The 19,560-nt window shown below is 35.4% G+C and overlaps 1 protein-coding gene across 1 annotated transcript in view; it reads left to right on the top strand.

The window, feature by feature from the left end:
- LOC131155510 (MLO-like protein 1) overlaps nucleotides 1–19,560 on the top strand; it is a 71,118-nt gene that overhangs the window by 10,467 nt on the left and 41,091 nt on the right. Inside the window, exons 4-9 of the mRNA XM_058108708.1 lie at nucleotides 5,641–5,757; nucleotides 5,940–6,000; nucleotides 11,084–11,178; nucleotides 13,430–13,504; nucleotides 13,612–13,700; nucleotides 19,325–19,374. Of these exons, the coding sequence (XP_057964691.1) occupies nucleotides 5,641–5,757; nucleotides 5,940–6,000; nucleotides 11,084–11,178; nucleotides 13,430–13,504; nucleotides 13,612–13,700; nucleotides 19,325–19,374 (487 nt within the window). The remainder of the gene's footprint in view (nucleotides 1–5,640; nucleotides 5,758–5,939; nucleotides 6,001–11,083; nucleotides 11,179–13,429; nucleotides 13,505–13,611; nucleotides 13,701–19,324; nucleotides 19,375–19,560) is intronic.

Below are 19,560 nucleotides of genomic sequence, written 5' to 3'. Positions count from 1 at the left end.
AAGATTTGAAAACTAGAAAAAACTTTATATTTGGACCGAAGAAAATAGACCCAAGTATATCGACTAAAATCATCAATGAATGTCACAAAATATTTGTATCGAGCATAAGAAATTACAAGAGAAATACCCGAAACATCACTATGCACAATATCAAAGCATTTTGCAGCACGACTACCATGTGAAGGAAATGAAAGAGTTTTATTTTTTCCAAGTTGGCATACCGAACAATCAAATGACAAAGCTTTAGAAACATGTTCTTTATTGCCTAACAAACGAGAACTTTACATATGATACAAAACAACAAAGTTTGGATGACCCAAAAGTTTGTGCCATATTTCACTTTAGGAATTAACTATCATACAAGCCAAAGATAAACTAGGAATGGAAAAGTGTAATGGCAAAAGTCTGCCAACTTTAGGCCCCTTCGCGAGTATCTTCCTTGACACTAAATCTGCATAAGACAACCATTATGGGAGAAATGAACATCAAAGTTATTATCAACTAACTGGCCAACTGAGATAAGACTAGTAGAAAGTTCAGAAGATACATAAACATCTCTGAAAGAAGAATTAATATCCCCGGCCTCATTAGTAGCTAAATGACCCCCATTAGCTATCTAAATCTAGGATGAACCATGATAAGGGCAAACATTGCAAAGAGTGTCAGACAATCTAGTCATATGATTTGATGCAGCAGAATCAGCAAGCCAAGATTGAGATGCAGTAGTACCATTAGCTTGGAGCCTTAAGGAAAAAAAGGCCGACATAATCATCTTCTGAACCATTTATGGAGTAAGGACAGATTGATCACAAGTTGTAGAAGAACCAGCAAAAGAAGAAGGACCAACCGCAGCCTAATAGACATGAGCTTGACAGTTTTGGGAACGAATAGGACATTCTTTGATAATATGGCCCAACTTCTTGCAGTAATTGCAAGATTTCTTTGAACAGTGAGCAGCAATGTGCCCATACTCCCTGCAATTGAAACATTGAACCTTCCGCATATCCCTGCCCTTGCCTTTCCCATGAGCTGCATACGCAACGACATTAGATGTCATTTTATCTTGTTGAAAAATGACTTATGTTGCATGACGCTACTCCTCCTGAATTAATTCTCCAAAACACATATCCAATGAAGGAGAAGGGTCATGGTTCATAAAATTAGAGCGAGTTGCCTCGAATTCAGGCCATAATTTCATAAAAAATTGGTCTCTCTTGCTCTGTTCATGAACTTCCTAAACTGTAGATAGAGATGCAGCTGGCACCTTAGCACAAACCATGTCAGCAAATTCACCCAATAAGTTTTGAAACTTAGAAAAATAATCTTGAATGGAGATATTGCCCTAAGTGTAATTGGCAATCTCATATTTCAACTGAAAATGTCTGGTTGTGTTGTCTTGATTATAAACTATCTTAAAAAATTCCCATACTTTTTGCAGTCTTGTATGACCTTAGATATAGTACAATACGAGGATCAAAAGATCCTAAGATCCATGACATTACTCGAGCTAATCATTGACCTTCCATTAAGCCAAATTAGGAACCTTAGTTGGAGCCAAGTCACTACCATCAATATGACCCCATAACTCCTTCCCTATAACAAATACACAGAATTGAAATTCCCAAGTACCATAATTTTTACTTGTGAAGTGCACACTATAAGAATCTGAGTTGGTAGTCATGATGCATGTAACACAACAATAAAAGACAAGACAAAAAATGCCAAAAACACCAACCAGCAAAGCACAAACTATAACGCCCTAACCTAGGTCTGTTAGGGAGCACTGTGTCTCTCCTCCTCCACCTGGACCAAACAAGAAGGGGGCTGGTCTTATCAGACTAATAACTAGCCCCACATACCAACACGTGTCCTTTTTAGTGTGTTTTGTCCTCACTCACACACTTCTTGAGAAAACTTCCCGGAAGGTCACCCATCCCAAGATTACTCCAAGCCAAGAATGCTTAACCGTGGAGTTCTTATGGGAAAGCTTTCGAAAAGAAAGATGCACCTTATTGATATGGTAGTAACATCTAATCCTTTTAAAGCTTTTCTTCCAAGGGGTATCACATTCTCCCCCATTTACAGAACGCAACGTCCTCGTTACGAACCCACATTTCCAAACTCAAGTAATGTGAGTCTTATCACACTTCTGGTTGGGTAATATCTTTGATACCATTTTGTAACACCCCAACCTGGGTATACCAGGGAGCACTGCGTCTCTTCTCCTCCACTTGGACCAGACAACAGGGGGTGGGCCTTATCGTACTAATGACTAACCCCACAAACCAACACATGTCTTTATTAGTGTGTTTTGTCCTCACTCACACACTTCTTGAGAAAACTTCTCAGAAGGTCACCCATCCCAAGATTACTCCAAGCCAAGCACGCTTAATTATGGAGTTCTTATGGGAAAGCTCCCGAAAAGAAAGGTGCATCTTTTTTATATGGGTAGTAACATCTAATCCTTTCAAGTCTTTCTTCTTCGGGGTATCACACAAACCACAAAGGCCAATACAGCCCAAAAACAATTGACTTAAAATAACCCTCTTACTTAAGGCACTAGAAGCATGTCAAAACCAATCCAACCAGTAAAGGCCAAACAACCCAACACAAAGAAAACAAGCCCAAAACAATTACTTGCCCTAGAAAGAGAAGCAACCGTGTGTGCAATACAATCTATCCAGCACAACTAGCCCCCCTAGATCAAGCCGATAGCCTCCAAGTCTCTTAGACAACCACAAACTCACACTAGAATGTCTCTATAGCACCACAATTATGCTCATAAACTACTGACCACAAAATTCTCCCAAGAATGTCTTAGCAGCACCACCCAAGAATGTCTTGGGAGCACCACAATGATGCCCAAACACTACCAATAGCCACAAAACTCACACCATTATGAACCTCTAATGCCCAGAGATTCCCGAAACCAAAGAAAACTGCCTAAGGTGACTCAACAACCCTCACAATCATGAAAGAAATTAACCTAGAAAACCTAATTCAAGTTTTAGGCTCTGATACCATATCAATTGTATTGAATCCCTTCTTTGTGAGGGTTCTTCTCATTATATAGCAACGTTTGAGCTAATTACATGGTAGTTACATGGCAGCTAATTACATGGCAGTTACATGGCAACAACTAATTACATGACAGTTACATGGTTGCAGCTAATTACATGGAAATTACAGTTATAATACAAGAATCATGCCATAAATAGATAGGCTAATTATAGGCTCATTATGGCTTGATAACTGACAGAATTCCCCAAAGAATCTGAAACTTTGATCACTAACAAGGCTCTCTAGAACTCCCCACTTTTCACCAAATTTTTAAGTGAGTTGAGTTGTTTTCTCCTTGGAATAAGTCTTTTAAACTATCATACTTTGAAAAAAAAAAAAAAATTGTCAACTATCACTAAAATTGCATCATAGTCTTCAATTTATGGAAAGGTGGTAATTAATTCTAACAAAATGCTCTCTCATAGTCTTGCAAGTATCAACAAAGACTCCAACAATCTTGGAGTCTTCTTCCCTTACACTTTATCTTGTTGATAAATTAAACAAGTCTTTTTATATTTCACAACATCCTCCATTTGTGGCCAATCATAACCTTGTCTAATTTGGTTATATATATAATTCATCCCAAATTACTTGCCTACAATGTGTTGTGATGGTATAACCATTGAGCATACATCAACTTGCAACATTCGAGTTAGTGACTAATTTTGAATGCTCCAAATTGCACCACTTCAAGACACCTAATTTCATATTTTGGACTTCAAAATTTTGATCAAGCTAGCCATCAAGCTCTTCCACTTGACTCACCAGTTTAGTTTGTCGGTAATCTAGGACGTAATCAGTATAAACATGACCTAACCTATTTGTATAAATGTAAGTGCATATGCAAATGGTATAACACCATCCTTATTAGATTGCACCCATTTAAGGAACCTCCTAAATATAAATCTTTTCAAAGTGCCTAGGCATGTAAGGCAACAAAGGTTCCTTCCTTTTTCTACATTGGATATATAGCTCCCACTAGCCTTCTTTCTTCATTGAAACCAAATCAAACTTCAATTTGAAAAAACAAAAAAAAACCCTTTAGCAGTAGTTAGTATAGTATATGTTTAACTATTATCTTATTCTATAAAATCTTTGAAAACCTTGCATACCATGCCCATTTGTGTGTGTGTGTGTTACAATGTATACAAGTGTTTGCACAATGCAACATATTTTTGCATGTAACTCTTTGAATATCTCGTTACAATGCAAAATTTGAATCATTAATAATTAAAAAATTAATACTTCGAATATAGAGTTGTGTGCTTGTTTACATTTTAGTGAATGTTCATTTTGGCCTATAGTAAGAAAAAAGTTAATCTTAATTTCACATAGATATGATCAAATGCTATGCATTTCTTATTAAGGAAACCAAGGGACCATTTAAGTGTGGAAAATAGTTTTTATTTTTCATTTTTTTAGTTTTCCAAAGAATTATAAACGTTTTGACCAATTTTTTCATTTTTTTTTTCAAGATTCTTATTAAAAATGTAGAAAATAACATAGTTTGTTTAAATGTGCTAAATAATATTTTATTTTTTATTTCTAGATTTCAAAATAATTACAAAAGACAATTTCTTTTTCAATTTTCCAAAAAAATATATGAGGAAGCACTTGGATTTAGAAGAAACTCATTACGTAATCTATACAAATCAATGCCCAAGATCCTGATTCCATGCTTTCATACATAAAGTAAAAGTTAGAAATGTTACACTTTTTTCTATATAAACTTGGAAAACTAGAAACAATGTGGCATTTTTGTAATTATTTGACGAATTAGAAATGGAAGTAAAATTGTTTCCACAAGTGAATAGCGTCAAAACAATTTCTCATTGATCATTTATTTTGTACAAATTAATGCTGTAAAATTAAAAATTTAGCTAACTTCTTTATAATTTTTTTTAGAAAAATAAGATGGAAAAAGAAAACTATTTCCACAACTAAACGAGCCCCCGACATCTTCAAAAGTTTTTTTCTTAAAAAGTAGTATACAAAACATATCTAAACATGAAGGGTTTTAGAAGATATCAACAATTAATTCAACTTCCCAAGGCAAACATTGAACAAAATTGTAAACACCATTCATTTTGGTGAGTACTCAAAAGCATTGTATTAGTAGTTCTTTGTTGTATTACTCCAAATTTTTCAAACGAGTTCAGATTTTGTAATTCATATACAAAGTTAATGTCTTATAATATACAAGACCATAGACATCGTTTACCCCTAAGAACTTTTTTGTTTGGCTAAAAAAGGTTTTTTATGATTAATGCCCCCTAGCCAAGTCAACTAAATTTGACGTTCTCCTTGTAGAAATAACGATGAGTTGCTCAATTGATGATAGAATGAAATTTTCAAAAATTTATAGAAATATAAATTTTCTTAAAATTTAGGAAATTAATAATTATGAGCATTACTAGTTTGGCAGTCATTATTTAATAATAAGCATATCACTTGGCAGGACTACATCGAGAATTAATCATGGGGCAAGTAACATGCTTTATTTATCAATGTAATGTTCCACACGAGTGCACACAATTCGTAAATGGAAAATTTATATGCTAACTGTATTTCTTTTTTCAGGACAAAGCCCCATTGTTATCAATCACAGCGTTGCATCATCTTCATATATTTATCTTTGTGCTAGCAGTTGTGCATGTGACATTTTGTGCTTTGACGATTCTTTTTGGAGGGGCAAAGGTTAGTGTGTGCTAGTTGTAGTTACCAATACCAACCCATTTCTCCTTTTTTTTTTTTTTTTTTTCATTTCATCTAGAATTTTTAATTGCTTTGGTTATGCTTTATTTTGGGTTTTCTTCACTATTTAGTCTATATTTTCATATCAATATTAACCTAAAATATACTTTTTTCCGTTGGTATAGGTACGTCAGTGGAAACATTGGGAGGATTCCATCTTAAAGAAAGAAGATAATTCAAAAGAGGGTAATGCATATCAATGATCATCTTCTCCACTAACTCTGTACAACATTGGATTAGTTTTATTTATATTTTGTTAGCCCTGGGGGGGAGGGGGTTTGCATATGTTTGAGCTACTACTCCTTGTTGGGAATTAAAACCAAATTCCGAAACATGTGAGAAACAAAATAGAAAAAGAATACATGTCAAAGAAAAATGAATCACACGCACAAGACAGTATTTATGTGGTTCGGTAATTTTGCCTACATCCACGGAATTGTAAGGATTTCACTATTATTAGGGAGAAATATTACGGAGAGTGCAGCAGTACAATACTTTCCCTCTCGCTCTCTCGCGATGTTTGATCACAAACCCTAATCACCCAAAAACAATCCTTTTATATGTTACGCATAGGGTTCCGTTCCGAATGGGCCCAAGCCTTCGCTCCATGGACTAAGCCTTAGGATAGAAATCTCTCATTAAATAAAGGTCGGGTCATCATCCAAATTTAACACAACTAGGCTCCACAAAAGCCCAACAAATCTCCCACTTGGAGACTAGTTCAATCACCAATATTAACTGCAATCCTCCCAAATGAACAATCCTTCATCCCTGCAACTCAACCTCCTGTCCTCAAGCTAGAAGACCAACTGAAGCTACACACAGCTTCAGTTTCTCAATAGTAACACCCTTAGTCAACATGTCTGTCAGGTTCTTAGATCCACATATCTTCTCAAGTATTACCAGCTTATCTTCAACAAGGTAACAGATAAAGTGGTATTTTGTCTGTATGTGTTTCGACTTTGAATGAAAAGCCAAATTTTTGGCAAGAAAAATTGCACTCTGACTGTCATTGTGTAGAATGTCCATCTTCTGCTTCTTACCCAATTCGTCTAAGAAACCATGTAGCCAAATCATCTCCTTTCCAGTTTCAGTTGCTGCAACATACTCAGCTTTTGTAGTAGACAAAATAACAATCTTTTGCAAATTTGAAGCCCAAGATATAGTTGTACCACCAAGAGTAAATACAAATCCAGTAGTACTCTTTCTACTATCATTATCACTAGCAAAATCAGTGTCTACATAACCCTGCAATTTCAAACTTGGCACCTGGGAAGCAAAGACATGTATTTGATGAACCCCTCAGATATCTCAGAATCCACTTTACTGCCTCCCAATGCTGCTTTCTTGGCCTACTTATGAATCTGCTCACAAATCTCACTGTATGTGCAATGTCTGGCCTTGTACACACCATAGCATACATCAAGCTGCCAATAGCTGAAGCATAGGGCACCTTGCTCATATGGTCACTTTCTTCTTCTATCTTCGGTGACTGTTCCTTGCTTAGTTTGAAATGACTACCCAAGGGTGTGCTCACTGGTTTAGCTTCATTCATGTTGAACCTGCTGAGAATTTTCTTCACATACTCTGACTGTGAAAGCTTCAATGTACCATTAGCCTTGTCTCTAATGATTCTCATTCCAAGGATTTGCTTTGCAGCTCCCAAATCCTTCATTGCAAACTGTTTTGACAATTGCTTCTTCAAATTATTAATCTCCTCAATGCTAGACCCTGCAATGAGCATATCATCTACATATAAAAGTAAAATCATGTAAGAATTGTCAAAGAACTTAACATAACAGCAATGATCAGCTTCACATCTCTTGAACCCAATTTTAAGCATAAAACTATCAAATTTCTTATACCACTATCTTGGAGCTTGTTTTAGACCATACAAGCTCTTTCTCAGTTTACAGACTAAATTCTCTTGTCCCTAGACAATGAAGCCTTCTAGCTGAATCATATAGATGTCTTCCTCCAAGTCACCATGAAGGAATGTCGTTTTCACGTCTAACTGCTCAAGATGTAGATTTTCTGCAGCCACCATTCCCAGTACTAGTCTAATTTTTGACATCTTCACAGCTGGAGAAAATATTTCTGTGAAGTCAATGCCCTCCTTTTGCTGGAATCCTTTGACAACTAATCTGGCTTTGCAACGCTTTCTACCATCATGTTCGTTCTTTATTCTGTATACCCACTTGTTGTGCAAAGCCTTCTTCCCTACTGGCAATTCAGTTAGTTCCCATGTCTAATTCCCCAACAAGGAATCCATCTCACCCTTCATGGCTAACTTCCACTTGCTTGAACTTTCATCCTGCAAGGCTTCATCACAACACTCTAGCTCACCACCATCAGTTAACAGGAAATAATTTAGAGCAGGTGAATAATGCTATGGAGGTCTAATGGCCTTGGAAGATCTACGGACCATAGCTATATGTATATTTTGATTTTCCTGTGATTCTACATTCTCCCTATCATCTTCACCCCTTTCCTGGATAGTACTTTCAGTCAACTCATCTAAGTTAATAAACACATATTTCTTCTGATCTATCGCTGTGACATCTAACACTACAGTTGACCTATCCTTGTACATAACCTGTTCGTTAAATATAACATTTCTACTTCTGATGATTTTCATGTTTTGTTCATCCCAAAACCGATAGCCAAATTTCTCATCACCATAGCCAATGAAATAACATATTTTGGACTTTGCATCAAGTTTACTACGAGCATCAGAATCAATATAAACATAAGAAATACAACCAAAAACTTTTAAGTGAGAAAACTTTACCTCTTTATTGCCCCAAACCTCTTCAGGAAGTCTAAAATCCATGGGAACTGAAGGTCCTCGATTTATCAGATAAGCTACAATACTAACAGCATCAGCCCAGAAAGTTTTTGGTAGTCCAGCATGCAACCTCATACTCCTAGCATGCTTATTGAGAGTTCTGTTCATGCGCTTAGCCACACCATTCTGTTGTGGTTTCCCAGGAATGGTCTTTTTCATTTTGATTCCATGTGCAGCACAATACTCTCTGAACCCTCCATCTATGTACTCTCCTCCGTTGTCCCACCTCAAACACTTTACTTTCAAACCTGTCTTTGTCTCAACCACAGCCTTCCACTTCTTAAAAGTTTCAAATACATCATATTTATTTTTCAAAAAATAAACCCATACCTTTTTGGTTGAGTCATCAATGAAAGTAACATAGTACCTTGAATCTCCAAGGGATGCAACGAGAGAAGGCCCCACAAATCTGTGTGCACTAACTCTAATTTTTCAGCCTTCGGTGTTTTGCCACTTTTCAAGAAACTCACCCTTTTCTGCTTTCTTAAGATGCAGCTTTCACACAAGTCAAAATCAACAGACTTCAATTCCGGTAGTTTCCCTTTTGACAACAGCATCTTCATTCCTTTCTCACTCATGTGACCAAGTCTGTGGTGTCATAAGCTTGTATCAGTACTTGCTTCAGCAATTGCAATTGTGTCTCTTAGAGTACCAGATTTCTTTCCATAAGCCAATACTCTGGCTCCCTTTGTAACCTTCCAAGTGCCACCAATAAACAACATTGCATGCCCTTCATCATCAAGCTGTTCGACAGAAATTAAATTCCTTCTCAGGTCAGGAATATGTCGTACCTTCTCCAGTAACCAAACAGATCCATTGGGCAACGACATTCAGACGTTTCCCATACCCACAACATCTAAGGCTCTACCATCAGCCAAATACACCTTACCAAAATCTCCTGCTACATAGTTCTGTATGATTTCATGGTGTGAAGTGGTATGAAATGAAGCTCTTGAGTCCGAAACCCAATCATCAAGTGGACTGTCTACTGCAAGAAGTAGTGCATCCTGTACCTCTTCTATTACAACATTAGCAGAATCATCCTCACTCTTCTTCTTAAGACTTTTGCATTGTCTCCTAAAGTGACCCGTTTGCCCACAGTTCCAACATTGTCCCTTTTGGCCAGATCTAGATTTACTTCTGTTGCGATTATAGTTTCTGGATTTTGATCTACCTCGATCTGAATTTTGGTCATTACCTCTACCCCTGGTCTCAAGGTTTAGGGCAGAGCCAGATCCTAAGGTTTCACCCGCATCTCTTCTGCAAATCTCCTCAGCTAGAATTAAATCCTGTTTATCATTATACTTCAGTTTTCCTTTTCCGGTAAAGTTGCTCACTACCATCCTCATTGCCTCCCAACTATTTGGCAACGAAGCCAAAACGATCAGTGCATGAATCTCATCATCAAAATAAATTTCTACAGACGATAATTGATTTGCGATAGTATTAAACTCATTTAGATGTTGTGCTACTGATGCATTCTCTGCCATCTTCAAATTAATGAATTTCTTCATGAGATGTACCTTGTTATTTACTGACGGTTTTTCATACATACTAGACAAAGCTTTCATCAGATATGTTGTAGTCTTCTCCTACACAACGTTGTGTGCAACAGACCTAGATAAAGTTAATCTTATAACTCCCAATACCTGTCTATCAAGGAGAGTCCATTCCTCGTCCTTCATAGTAGTAGGTTTTTCTCCTAGAAGTGGTAGATGTAACTTCTTCCCATAGAGATAATCCTCGATCTGCATCCTCCAGAATCCAAAATCTGTGCCATCAAACTTTTCTACTCCAGACGCCTTTCCTGCTTCCTCTACCATTGCTCCCACTCGAACCTAACCCTAGGCTCTAATACCAGTTGTTGGGAATTAGAAAAGTTATAATTCCTTACGGCCCAAGCCTTCGCTCCATGGACTAAGCCTTAGGATAGAAATCTCTCATTAAATAAAGGTCGGGTCATCATCCAAATTTAACACAACTAGGCTCCACAAAAGCCCAACACTCCTAGGACTCATGTGCATGTAGTTAACATGATAAACTACTCAAAAGTTTAAGGCATTAGATTATGGGCTTACTCATGCATAAAATTCATCTTTTAATTCCCGTTGTCTCTATTATATATAGTAATTTTGCCACTTGCACATGCAATACAAACATTTTTTTTTTTTGCTTTTGTGTGGGTATTTTTGTTCCTATTCTTACTAAACCTATATGTATTTCCTAGCTCAATTAACCAATAAAAATTGAAGATATCCTTAATTCTTGGATGGTATGCCATCAAATTTTTCAATAAGTATTTGATTATTTTCAGTTGGGGATTAACATGACATTACATGCTAAATTCGTTACTTTTCAAAATAGTAGTTTGCTAATTTTTTTTTTTCATCCAGTTCTTTAATACAACTCCAATTTTTGCAGTTCTAGAAACAAAGTTCACGCATGTCCCTGACCATGATTTCATTAGGGGACGTTTCTTGGGAATTGGTAAAAATTCTACTTTGCTAGGGTGGTTGGTAAGTTTGTCATATCTTTTATGATAAAATCATGCTATTTGTTGATGAATTGAAATCTATGACCAACATTCACTAACCTTTTTACAGCATATAATCTATATCAATAATAATGAGTTCATTACAATTATTAACTAAATCACAAAGTTGATGATTTTATTTGTGGATATAAAACTCCTATATAATTGGCTACTAAGCAAATGGATCTCCTATTCCTTTACTAAAAACTTTACTTTTGATTAAGCATGTCAACTAATAAAAAATACTACTTTGTTGTACAAATGCCTTGTCAAAAAATTGGTCCCGCCCTTTTTAGATTTGAAAATATGTGGTTGGTATGTCCTTTTATATAATAAGTGCATTAAAACTTTGTGGAGGGGGGTAGTATTAGGGGTGGGCAAGTTTCAAATTTATGTGTATGATGAATTTAGAAAAAAGCAAGTAAAATTATGGAACAATGCTATTTTTGGTGATATACAAGAGAAAAAAAAATATGATTCTGAATATGGTTAAGTATTTGGATAAATGGAAAGAGGGTAGTTTGGTTGGTGAAGAGGATCAAATTAGAAGGAATTAACTTTGTAAGGATTTGGGATTGATCCTTTCTTAAGAGGGTGTTAGTTGTAGTTCTAAGTCTAAGGTGAAGTGGGTGAAGGGCTTCGTATTGTATAGAGTTTGATGTAGGAAGTGTGGTGCAAGACTCAAAATAAGTAGGGAGGTCATTATAAATTTTTAGTTGTGTACTAAGAGCTATATAAGTTGATTGATGATAGATGGTTTTGGTTGGAGTCTCATAGGTGAAAACCAACCAATTTGGTTAGAAATACTGATAAAGAGGTTACAGAGGCAATGCTTGACATGGATAGAGATAAGGCACAAGGCCCTAATGGTTTTACTATGGCTTTTTTTTTTTTTTTTTTTCAAAAATAGCTTGAAGATGGGTCAAGAATATTGGTAAGAAAAAAAATGTGAATCACACTTTTGTTGCTCTTGATTCTAATGAGTGCTCTAAAAGGGTGAGAGACTTTTTGACAAATCAACTTGAATACTACTCTTTAAAAAATCTTGCTTGAGGTTTCATCTAAGAGGCTTTTGTGCAGTTACTATGGAACAATCTACCTTCATCAATAATAGACTTTATATATATATATATATATATATATATATATATATATATATAGCCGCCCTCTTTTAGTAAATATATATATATTCTTTTGATTGCCAATGAAGTGGTGGAGGATGTGAACAAAAGGGGAGAGAGGAGTTTTGTACAAATTGGACTTTTTAAAAAAAATGGGATGGCATGGTTATTTAGGATTCTTTTGGACTACATGTTGGTTACGAATGGGCTTAGAAGTATTTGGAGAATTGGATTAACTAGGGTTTGTCCACAATGGCTATGTTTGTGATAGCAAATGGTCAACCAAGTGAGTGGTTTAAGGTGAGACAAGGGGATCCCATTTCCTTATTTATTTATGTCAACCATGGATGGTGCTAACTTGGGTGATTAATCATGCTCATGGTATTAATGTTATTTGGGGCCTTAAGGAAGGTGGAGTGGAGGTTTGTAGTGTCTTGTATTCAATTTTCCGATACACCCTTCTTTTTCTCAAAGATATTGTAGTGAATTTTTTTAAGGTTCTTACCTTACTCAAAAATTTCAATAAAATTCAAGTCTAAAGAACATTATGTCTAAGGGAGGGGATGAGGGTGTTATTTTTGGTTGGATTAAGTTAGAAAGCTTTGCTGATGCAAGTTGTTTTATTATGCATTGGCCTTTGGCTTGTTTGGGTTCACCTCTTGATGGTAATCCTAGTTGCTCCACCTTTTGGGACCAAGTGCAGAGAGAGTGGAAAGTATGTTGGAGGGTTAGAAAAGGACTTATTCATCCTTAAGAGGTTGTACTACTCTCACCAATACTGCATATTTTCTATTTTTCCATTTATTTTCTTTCTCTTTTTAAATTTCTAGTGGGATGGCTGCTGTGTATGGTTCTCTTTGTGCTTGCTCCTCACATATTTGTTATATGGTTTATTTATCTCCATCAAGTGCAATATTGTTTTCATTATTATGTCTTCATCTACACAAAAGGTTGCATTGGTTCTCTCCTTTTGTTTTCATTTCAAAAATTTTCTTCCAATTGTTTTATGCATTTGAGGAAAAGAAATTTTAAAAATTATGTTTTTAATTGAAATAATAAGCTAATTTTTATTAATTTACGTTTTAAATTTGTTTTAATTTTCTTTTTTTTAAGCATTCATTTTGCAAGCAATTTTATGGATCTGTGACTAACTCAGATTATACGACGCTACGTCTTGGCTTCATAATGGTAAGCTAACTGATTTTAAGATCTTTTCTACTTTATCTTTGTTTGTCATTTTTGTGTTGCTATTGTTTTTTTCATTAAATTCTATATCTTGATTTTTGTTCCTTTAGACCCATTGTAGGGGAAACCCAAAGTTCAATTTTCATAAGTATATGATGCGTGCTCTTGAAGCTGATTTCAAGAAAGTCGTTGGAATAAGGTTAGCTTCATTGTAAAATTGTTAAGTTTCGTTTTATCTTGCAAAAATTCAAATATTTTTATTCATCTAAACTTTAGGTTTTATTTGGTTCACAAAGTCTCTATTCCTAGAAATAGAGTGGTTGTTACTTGTCAGAGAAGATTTTGATATTTTACACAAAGAAATGTGTTATTATCATAAATCAAATAGCAATGCAAAAAAAACTTATAAATCCACAACAAGGAATAGACAAGGAATAACTATTTCCATATTTCACCATAAGATTGTCTCTTTAGTTCATATTCTATGTTGATTATAATAACACAAGCTTTTGCTTGAGTCACCTCTTGCTAAATTTTGCCTCTCTTTACAATGTTTGTTACATTTTCGTGGTATTTCATCCTATGCATAGGAATATATATTCTGCAAATAAAACATAACTTTAGTTTTTCTTAGAATGACACATCTTGATGATGTAAAATGGAAGAAGAAAATGATACATTTAAAAACAAGAGGAAAAAGAGTTGGACTGAAACTCTACACTTCATCGATAAGGAAATGACCATTATATAGGCTGAAAAACAAATGGTTACAAGCACAAAAATAGGCACCACTAATATCATGCTAAACAACTCCTAGGCACCACTAACATCATGCTAAACAACTCCTACAAATTAGGCAACAAACGGAAACAAAACACATTCTAATGTGCTGCAACTAATTTATTCAATAAACCCTCCCTCAAACTGATATTCCATACATAACATCAGTTTAATAAGACTCAAACTTTGAAGCGCCATCCCGCAGATAAAGTCCTTTGAACTACAAACACCAAGTAACTTCCTGAGTTTTTGAAATGCTGGAAATTTGAGAGGCTTTGTTAGAACATCAACAATCTGTTCTTCACTTATGTAGTAAACTAGATTAATAACTCCATTATTCGTGAGATCTCTCAAGAAATGATACTTCACGTATATATATATATGCTTACTTCGACCATGTAGAACATGATTCTTTGAGAGCTTTATTACTGAACTGTTGTCACAGTAAATGAGAGTAGGCCCATCTTCTTTGAACTGCAGCTCTTCAAGAATCTTCTTCAGCCAAATAGGTTGACAAGCACAAGCTGTTGCTGTAACAAATTCAGCTTTAGTGGTTGACAATGTGACAATTGACTGCTTCTTTGATGACCATGAAATAAGTCATGTTCCCAACATGAAAATATACCCAGATGTGCTTTTTCGATCATCAAAATCTCTTGCATTATCACTATCTATAAAGCCAAACAAATATGACTGTTCTCCCTTCTTCAAGAACAACCCAAACTTTTTAGTACCTTGCAAGTACCTAAGAATTCTTTTTGCATCCAAAATATGAATCTATATTGGGCACTCCATGTATCTACTAATAATACTTATAGAATTCATTATATAGGGCCTTGTTGTAGTCAAATACATTAAGCTCTCAACAATCTGCTTGTAAAGAGTAATGTTAACCTTCTTTCCTCCATCAACCTTGTTTAAATTCAAACTAAAATTAGACGATGCATTCACAGGATTACAATCCTTCATCTGAAACCTATCCAAGATTTCTCCCACATATTTCTTTTGAGAAATAAGAATGCCAGTAGAAGACTGCAACACTTCTATTCCAAGAAAGTAACGCATCATGCCAAGATTAGGCATATCAAATTCAGCCATCATGGTTTTCTTAAAGCTTTCAAGTATGACTGTATTACTTCTAGTATATATTAGATCATCTACATATAAGCAAACAATGAGCATTTTCCTTCCATCCTTAACTTTTATGAAAAGTGTATGTTCATAAGGAAATTTTTGAAATCCTTCCTTCAAAAAATAAGTTTCTATACGTTTATACCAAGCCCGTGGGGCTTGTTCTAATCCATATAGAGCCTTCTTTAGTCTATACACTTGATGCTCATTTCTAGATTTCATATAACTAGGAGGTTGATCAATAAATACCAGTTCCTTCAAATCTCTATGGAGGAGCACTGACTTCACGTCCAACTGGAAAATAGGCCATGAGTTCTAAGCTGCTAATGCAATCACTAATCTAATTGTGTCTTGCCTTGTAACTGGAGCAAAGATTTCTTTATAATCAACACCGCACTCTTGCTTATAGCCCTTGGCCACCAAGCATGCCTTGTATTTGTCAACTTCACCATTCTCCTTCAGCTTTGTCTTGTGAACCCACTTCACACCAATTTTTTTGTGCCCTTCTGGAAGATCAGATAACTCCTAAGTGTCATGCTTTTTTATGGCGGCAATTTTAACATCCATAGTCTTCTGCCATTTTGATTCTTTGATAGCACTTTCAAACACTATAAGTTCACAATATGAAAATAGAGCAAAATGAGTGAGTGGGTCTTTTGATTGATAAATTCTAGTTACCTCATAATCTGACATCCATGCTAGCCTCCTTTGAACATGATAAGAACCTGATTCATCTGCTGCTTCTGGTGTTGTTGGAGTGACTTCAGAGGCCACAGGAGTTTCATTTTGAGGATTCTCAAATGCATCCGTTGCTGGAGCAAGGTATTGTTGCGGCTGGTCTGCTTCATCACCATCTTCTCAATCAAAACTAGTTGGAATTGGCTCTCCAACTACATTTTTGCTCCATTCCTAGATTTGATCTTCATTAAAAACAACATCTCGACTGATAAGTATTTTCTAAGTGTTGGGATTGTAAAGCTTATACGCTTTTGACTGATAACTAACACCAAGAAAAATACATTTTTCTCCCTTGTCATCCAACTTCTTCCTCTTCTGATCTAGAATATGGGCATATGCAACACACCCAAAAATTCTAAAGTGATCAACAGCTGGTTTTCGTATGCTCCATGCTACCTCTGGTGTCTTATTTTGAACAACAAGTGTCGGACTTCTATTTAATATATGAATGCTCTAGTTAACTGCTTCAAACTAGAAGCTTTTTGGAATACAACTCCTTATTAAAAGACTTCGCGCAATATTTAGAATAGTGTGATTCTTCCTTTCACAAACACCATTATGTTAGGGTGTATAAGCTACTGTAAGCTGCTGCTTGATTCCATGAGTCTCACAAGAAACTTGCAAATTCATGTTTTATATTCTCCACCAAGATCAGTGAGAAGAATTTTTATGGGGCTGCCAACTTCTTTCTTAACTAGCACTTTATAGCTTTTAAAGGCTAGAAAGGCTTTAGACTTATCTTGCAAAAAATAAACACAACTTTTGCTACTAAAATCATCAATGAAGGCAAGTATATATCTCTTGCCTCCATTAGAGCATGGAATTATTGGCCTTCAAATGTCAGAATGAACAAGCTCCATTGCAGCCTTCGCCCTCTATGATTTCCCTTGTGGGAATTGATTACGGTGTTGTTTGCTAACAACACATTCTTCACAAACTTCAGAAGGAGCTGTAATTTGAGGAAGACCTGTCACCATATTCTTCTATTGCAAAGTCTTTAACCTGCCAAAGCTAACATGCCCATAGCAAAAATGCCATGGCCATTCCTTTTCTCTCAATCTTATAGAAAGACATGAGTGAGCGGTGTCATGGAGATACAATGGAAACATTTTGTTGGCTTTCATGTTGACTTGAGCTATCAAACCCAACTTCTCATCTTCAATTCTGCAAACTCCATTTTTTATAAAGATTCCATATCCCTTTTCTTGTAGCTGACTAACATTGAGTAAATTTGTTCTCAAATCTGGAACAAAGAGAACGTTTGAAATAGTTTGAATAGAATTTCTATTGGTTTGAATTGCTACCTTTCCCTTTCCCATAACAGAGACTGTAGAGTCATCATCGAACTTCATGACATCGCAAAAAGATTCATCCAATTCAAAGAATACATACTTCTCTCCACTCATAGGGTTGCTGCAGCTAGTGTCTAAGTACCACAAGAATTTCTTGTGGGTTTCCCCCTTCACGTGACAAGCCATCAACAAAAACACTTCTTCTTCCTTCTCTGCAAAATTGGACTATTTTCCACTATCTCTCCTTAGATTATTATGACACTCTGAATTTTAGTGGCCAAACTTATGACACCTATAGCGTTCAACTCTCGATTTGTATGCTAACTTTGACTTGGAAAATGTTGAATGATTGTTGTTGTTGTCATGGCCTTTTCCTCTCTATTGAGAATCAGAATCTTCAGATTTCTAATTTGAGTGCCTACCATCATTGCTGCCTCTACCTCTTCCTTGACCTCCTCCTTTTGATGTCAAGGCTTGTAATGCTTGCTCCTCCTTGTCTTGTCGATTCATTTTTTGCTCATGAACCAACAGAGGACTCTACAATTCATCAATGGACATACTGTCAATGTCATTAGATTCCTCAATCAAACAAACAACATACTTGAATTTTGTTATCATCAAACGAAGAATCCTCTCAATGATAATGACATTTGTCATTTTGTCACCATGGATTCTCATCTTATTTGCGATTTCCATCATTCCTAGAGAAGTAATCTGTCACTGATTCTCCAAACTTCATGTGTAAAGTTTCGAAATCGCCTCGAAGTGCTTGCAGTTGTGCCCCCTTTGCCTTTGTTATCCCCTCATACTTTTTATTTATAGAGTCCCAAATCTTCTTGGAAGTTTCTTTACAAAGAATGGTTTCCAAGATAGAATGATCAATTGCCTGGAAGAGATAATTCTTTGCTTTGAGATCCTTCAAGTTCTGCCCTTCAAGCTCCACCTTTTGTGAATCTATCAGCACAACACCTGCTGCTGGTTCTGCTATTCTAGAAACAACAATTGTCCAATATTCTTTGGACCTCAAAAAATTCTCCATAAGCATGCTCCAATGGTCATAGTGACCATCAAAGCGTGGAATGGCTGGCTACACAAAAGTTTCAAAAGCCATTGCGGAACTCAAACCTCGCAATGTAAATGGAAGAAGAAAATGATAAATTTAAAAACAAGGGGAAATAGAGTTGGACTAAAAACTCTACACTTTATTAATAAGGAGATGGCCATTATATAGGCTTAAAAACAAACAGTTACAAGCACAAAAATAGGAACCACTAACATCATACTAAACAACTCCTAGGCACCACTAACATCATGCTAACCAACTCCTTCAAACTTGGCAACAAATAGAAACAAAACACATTCTAATGTGCTGCAACTAATTTATTCAACACTTGGAGGTTTGAACCAAGATATAAAGTATAGGTCTAGAATGGCTCTTTAAGAGTGTGGTTAACTTTATATATTTCAAGTTTACATTTTGTTTGCAGAATTTATCTTTACTATGAATAAAATGGAATAAGATGAGAAAGTAATATAAATAGTATAAATATATAATAATTTAGAAAAAAAAATCACTCATGCAAAATCTTATGTTATTCCATTGTACATGGATATGACAAGAGGTGAACTTTGGGAATAGTCATTCCTTATCAATTATGTATTATGAATTAACAAGAAATTTTGCAATGTAAGCTATATAATTCTTATATTATGATTGTTTCTATTCTTATGAATAGAATTCCAAAAACCAAATATAGTCTTGTGACATTTTTAATTCATTAGTGGAGCATTTCACCATTTACTGTAAAATTTTAAATCTACTTACCTATTTGATTTGATTTTTCTTGCTTTGTTGTTTTCATTAGCTTCTGACTAATTGCAGCTGGTACCTTTGGTTATTTGTGGTTGCTTTCTTGTTGCTGAATGTTTCTGGTAAGCTATTTCATTTTGCTTATGGATGACAACAATCTCACTTTACACCTTTTTTTTCTCAATGTCAGAAAATTCATGCTATGGTTTTATCTTTGTATCTTGATTAAAAGAGCAATATTTTTCCTACTTTTGACCCTAATTTTACTTTTATTTTATTGACAATCAAGTGTAATTGTGCAAGTTTGG

Source organism: Malania oleifera, chromosome 5, assembly GCF_029873635.1.
Source record: "Malania oleifera isolate guangnan ecotype guangnan chromosome 5, ASM2987363v1, whole genome shotgun sequence".
NCBI classification, from domain to species: domain Eukaryota; kingdom Viridiplantae; phylum Streptophyta; class Magnoliopsida; order Santalales; family Ximeniaceae; genus Malania; species Malania oleifera.
This window is presented reverse-complemented; position numbering and strand designations above follow the sequence as displayed.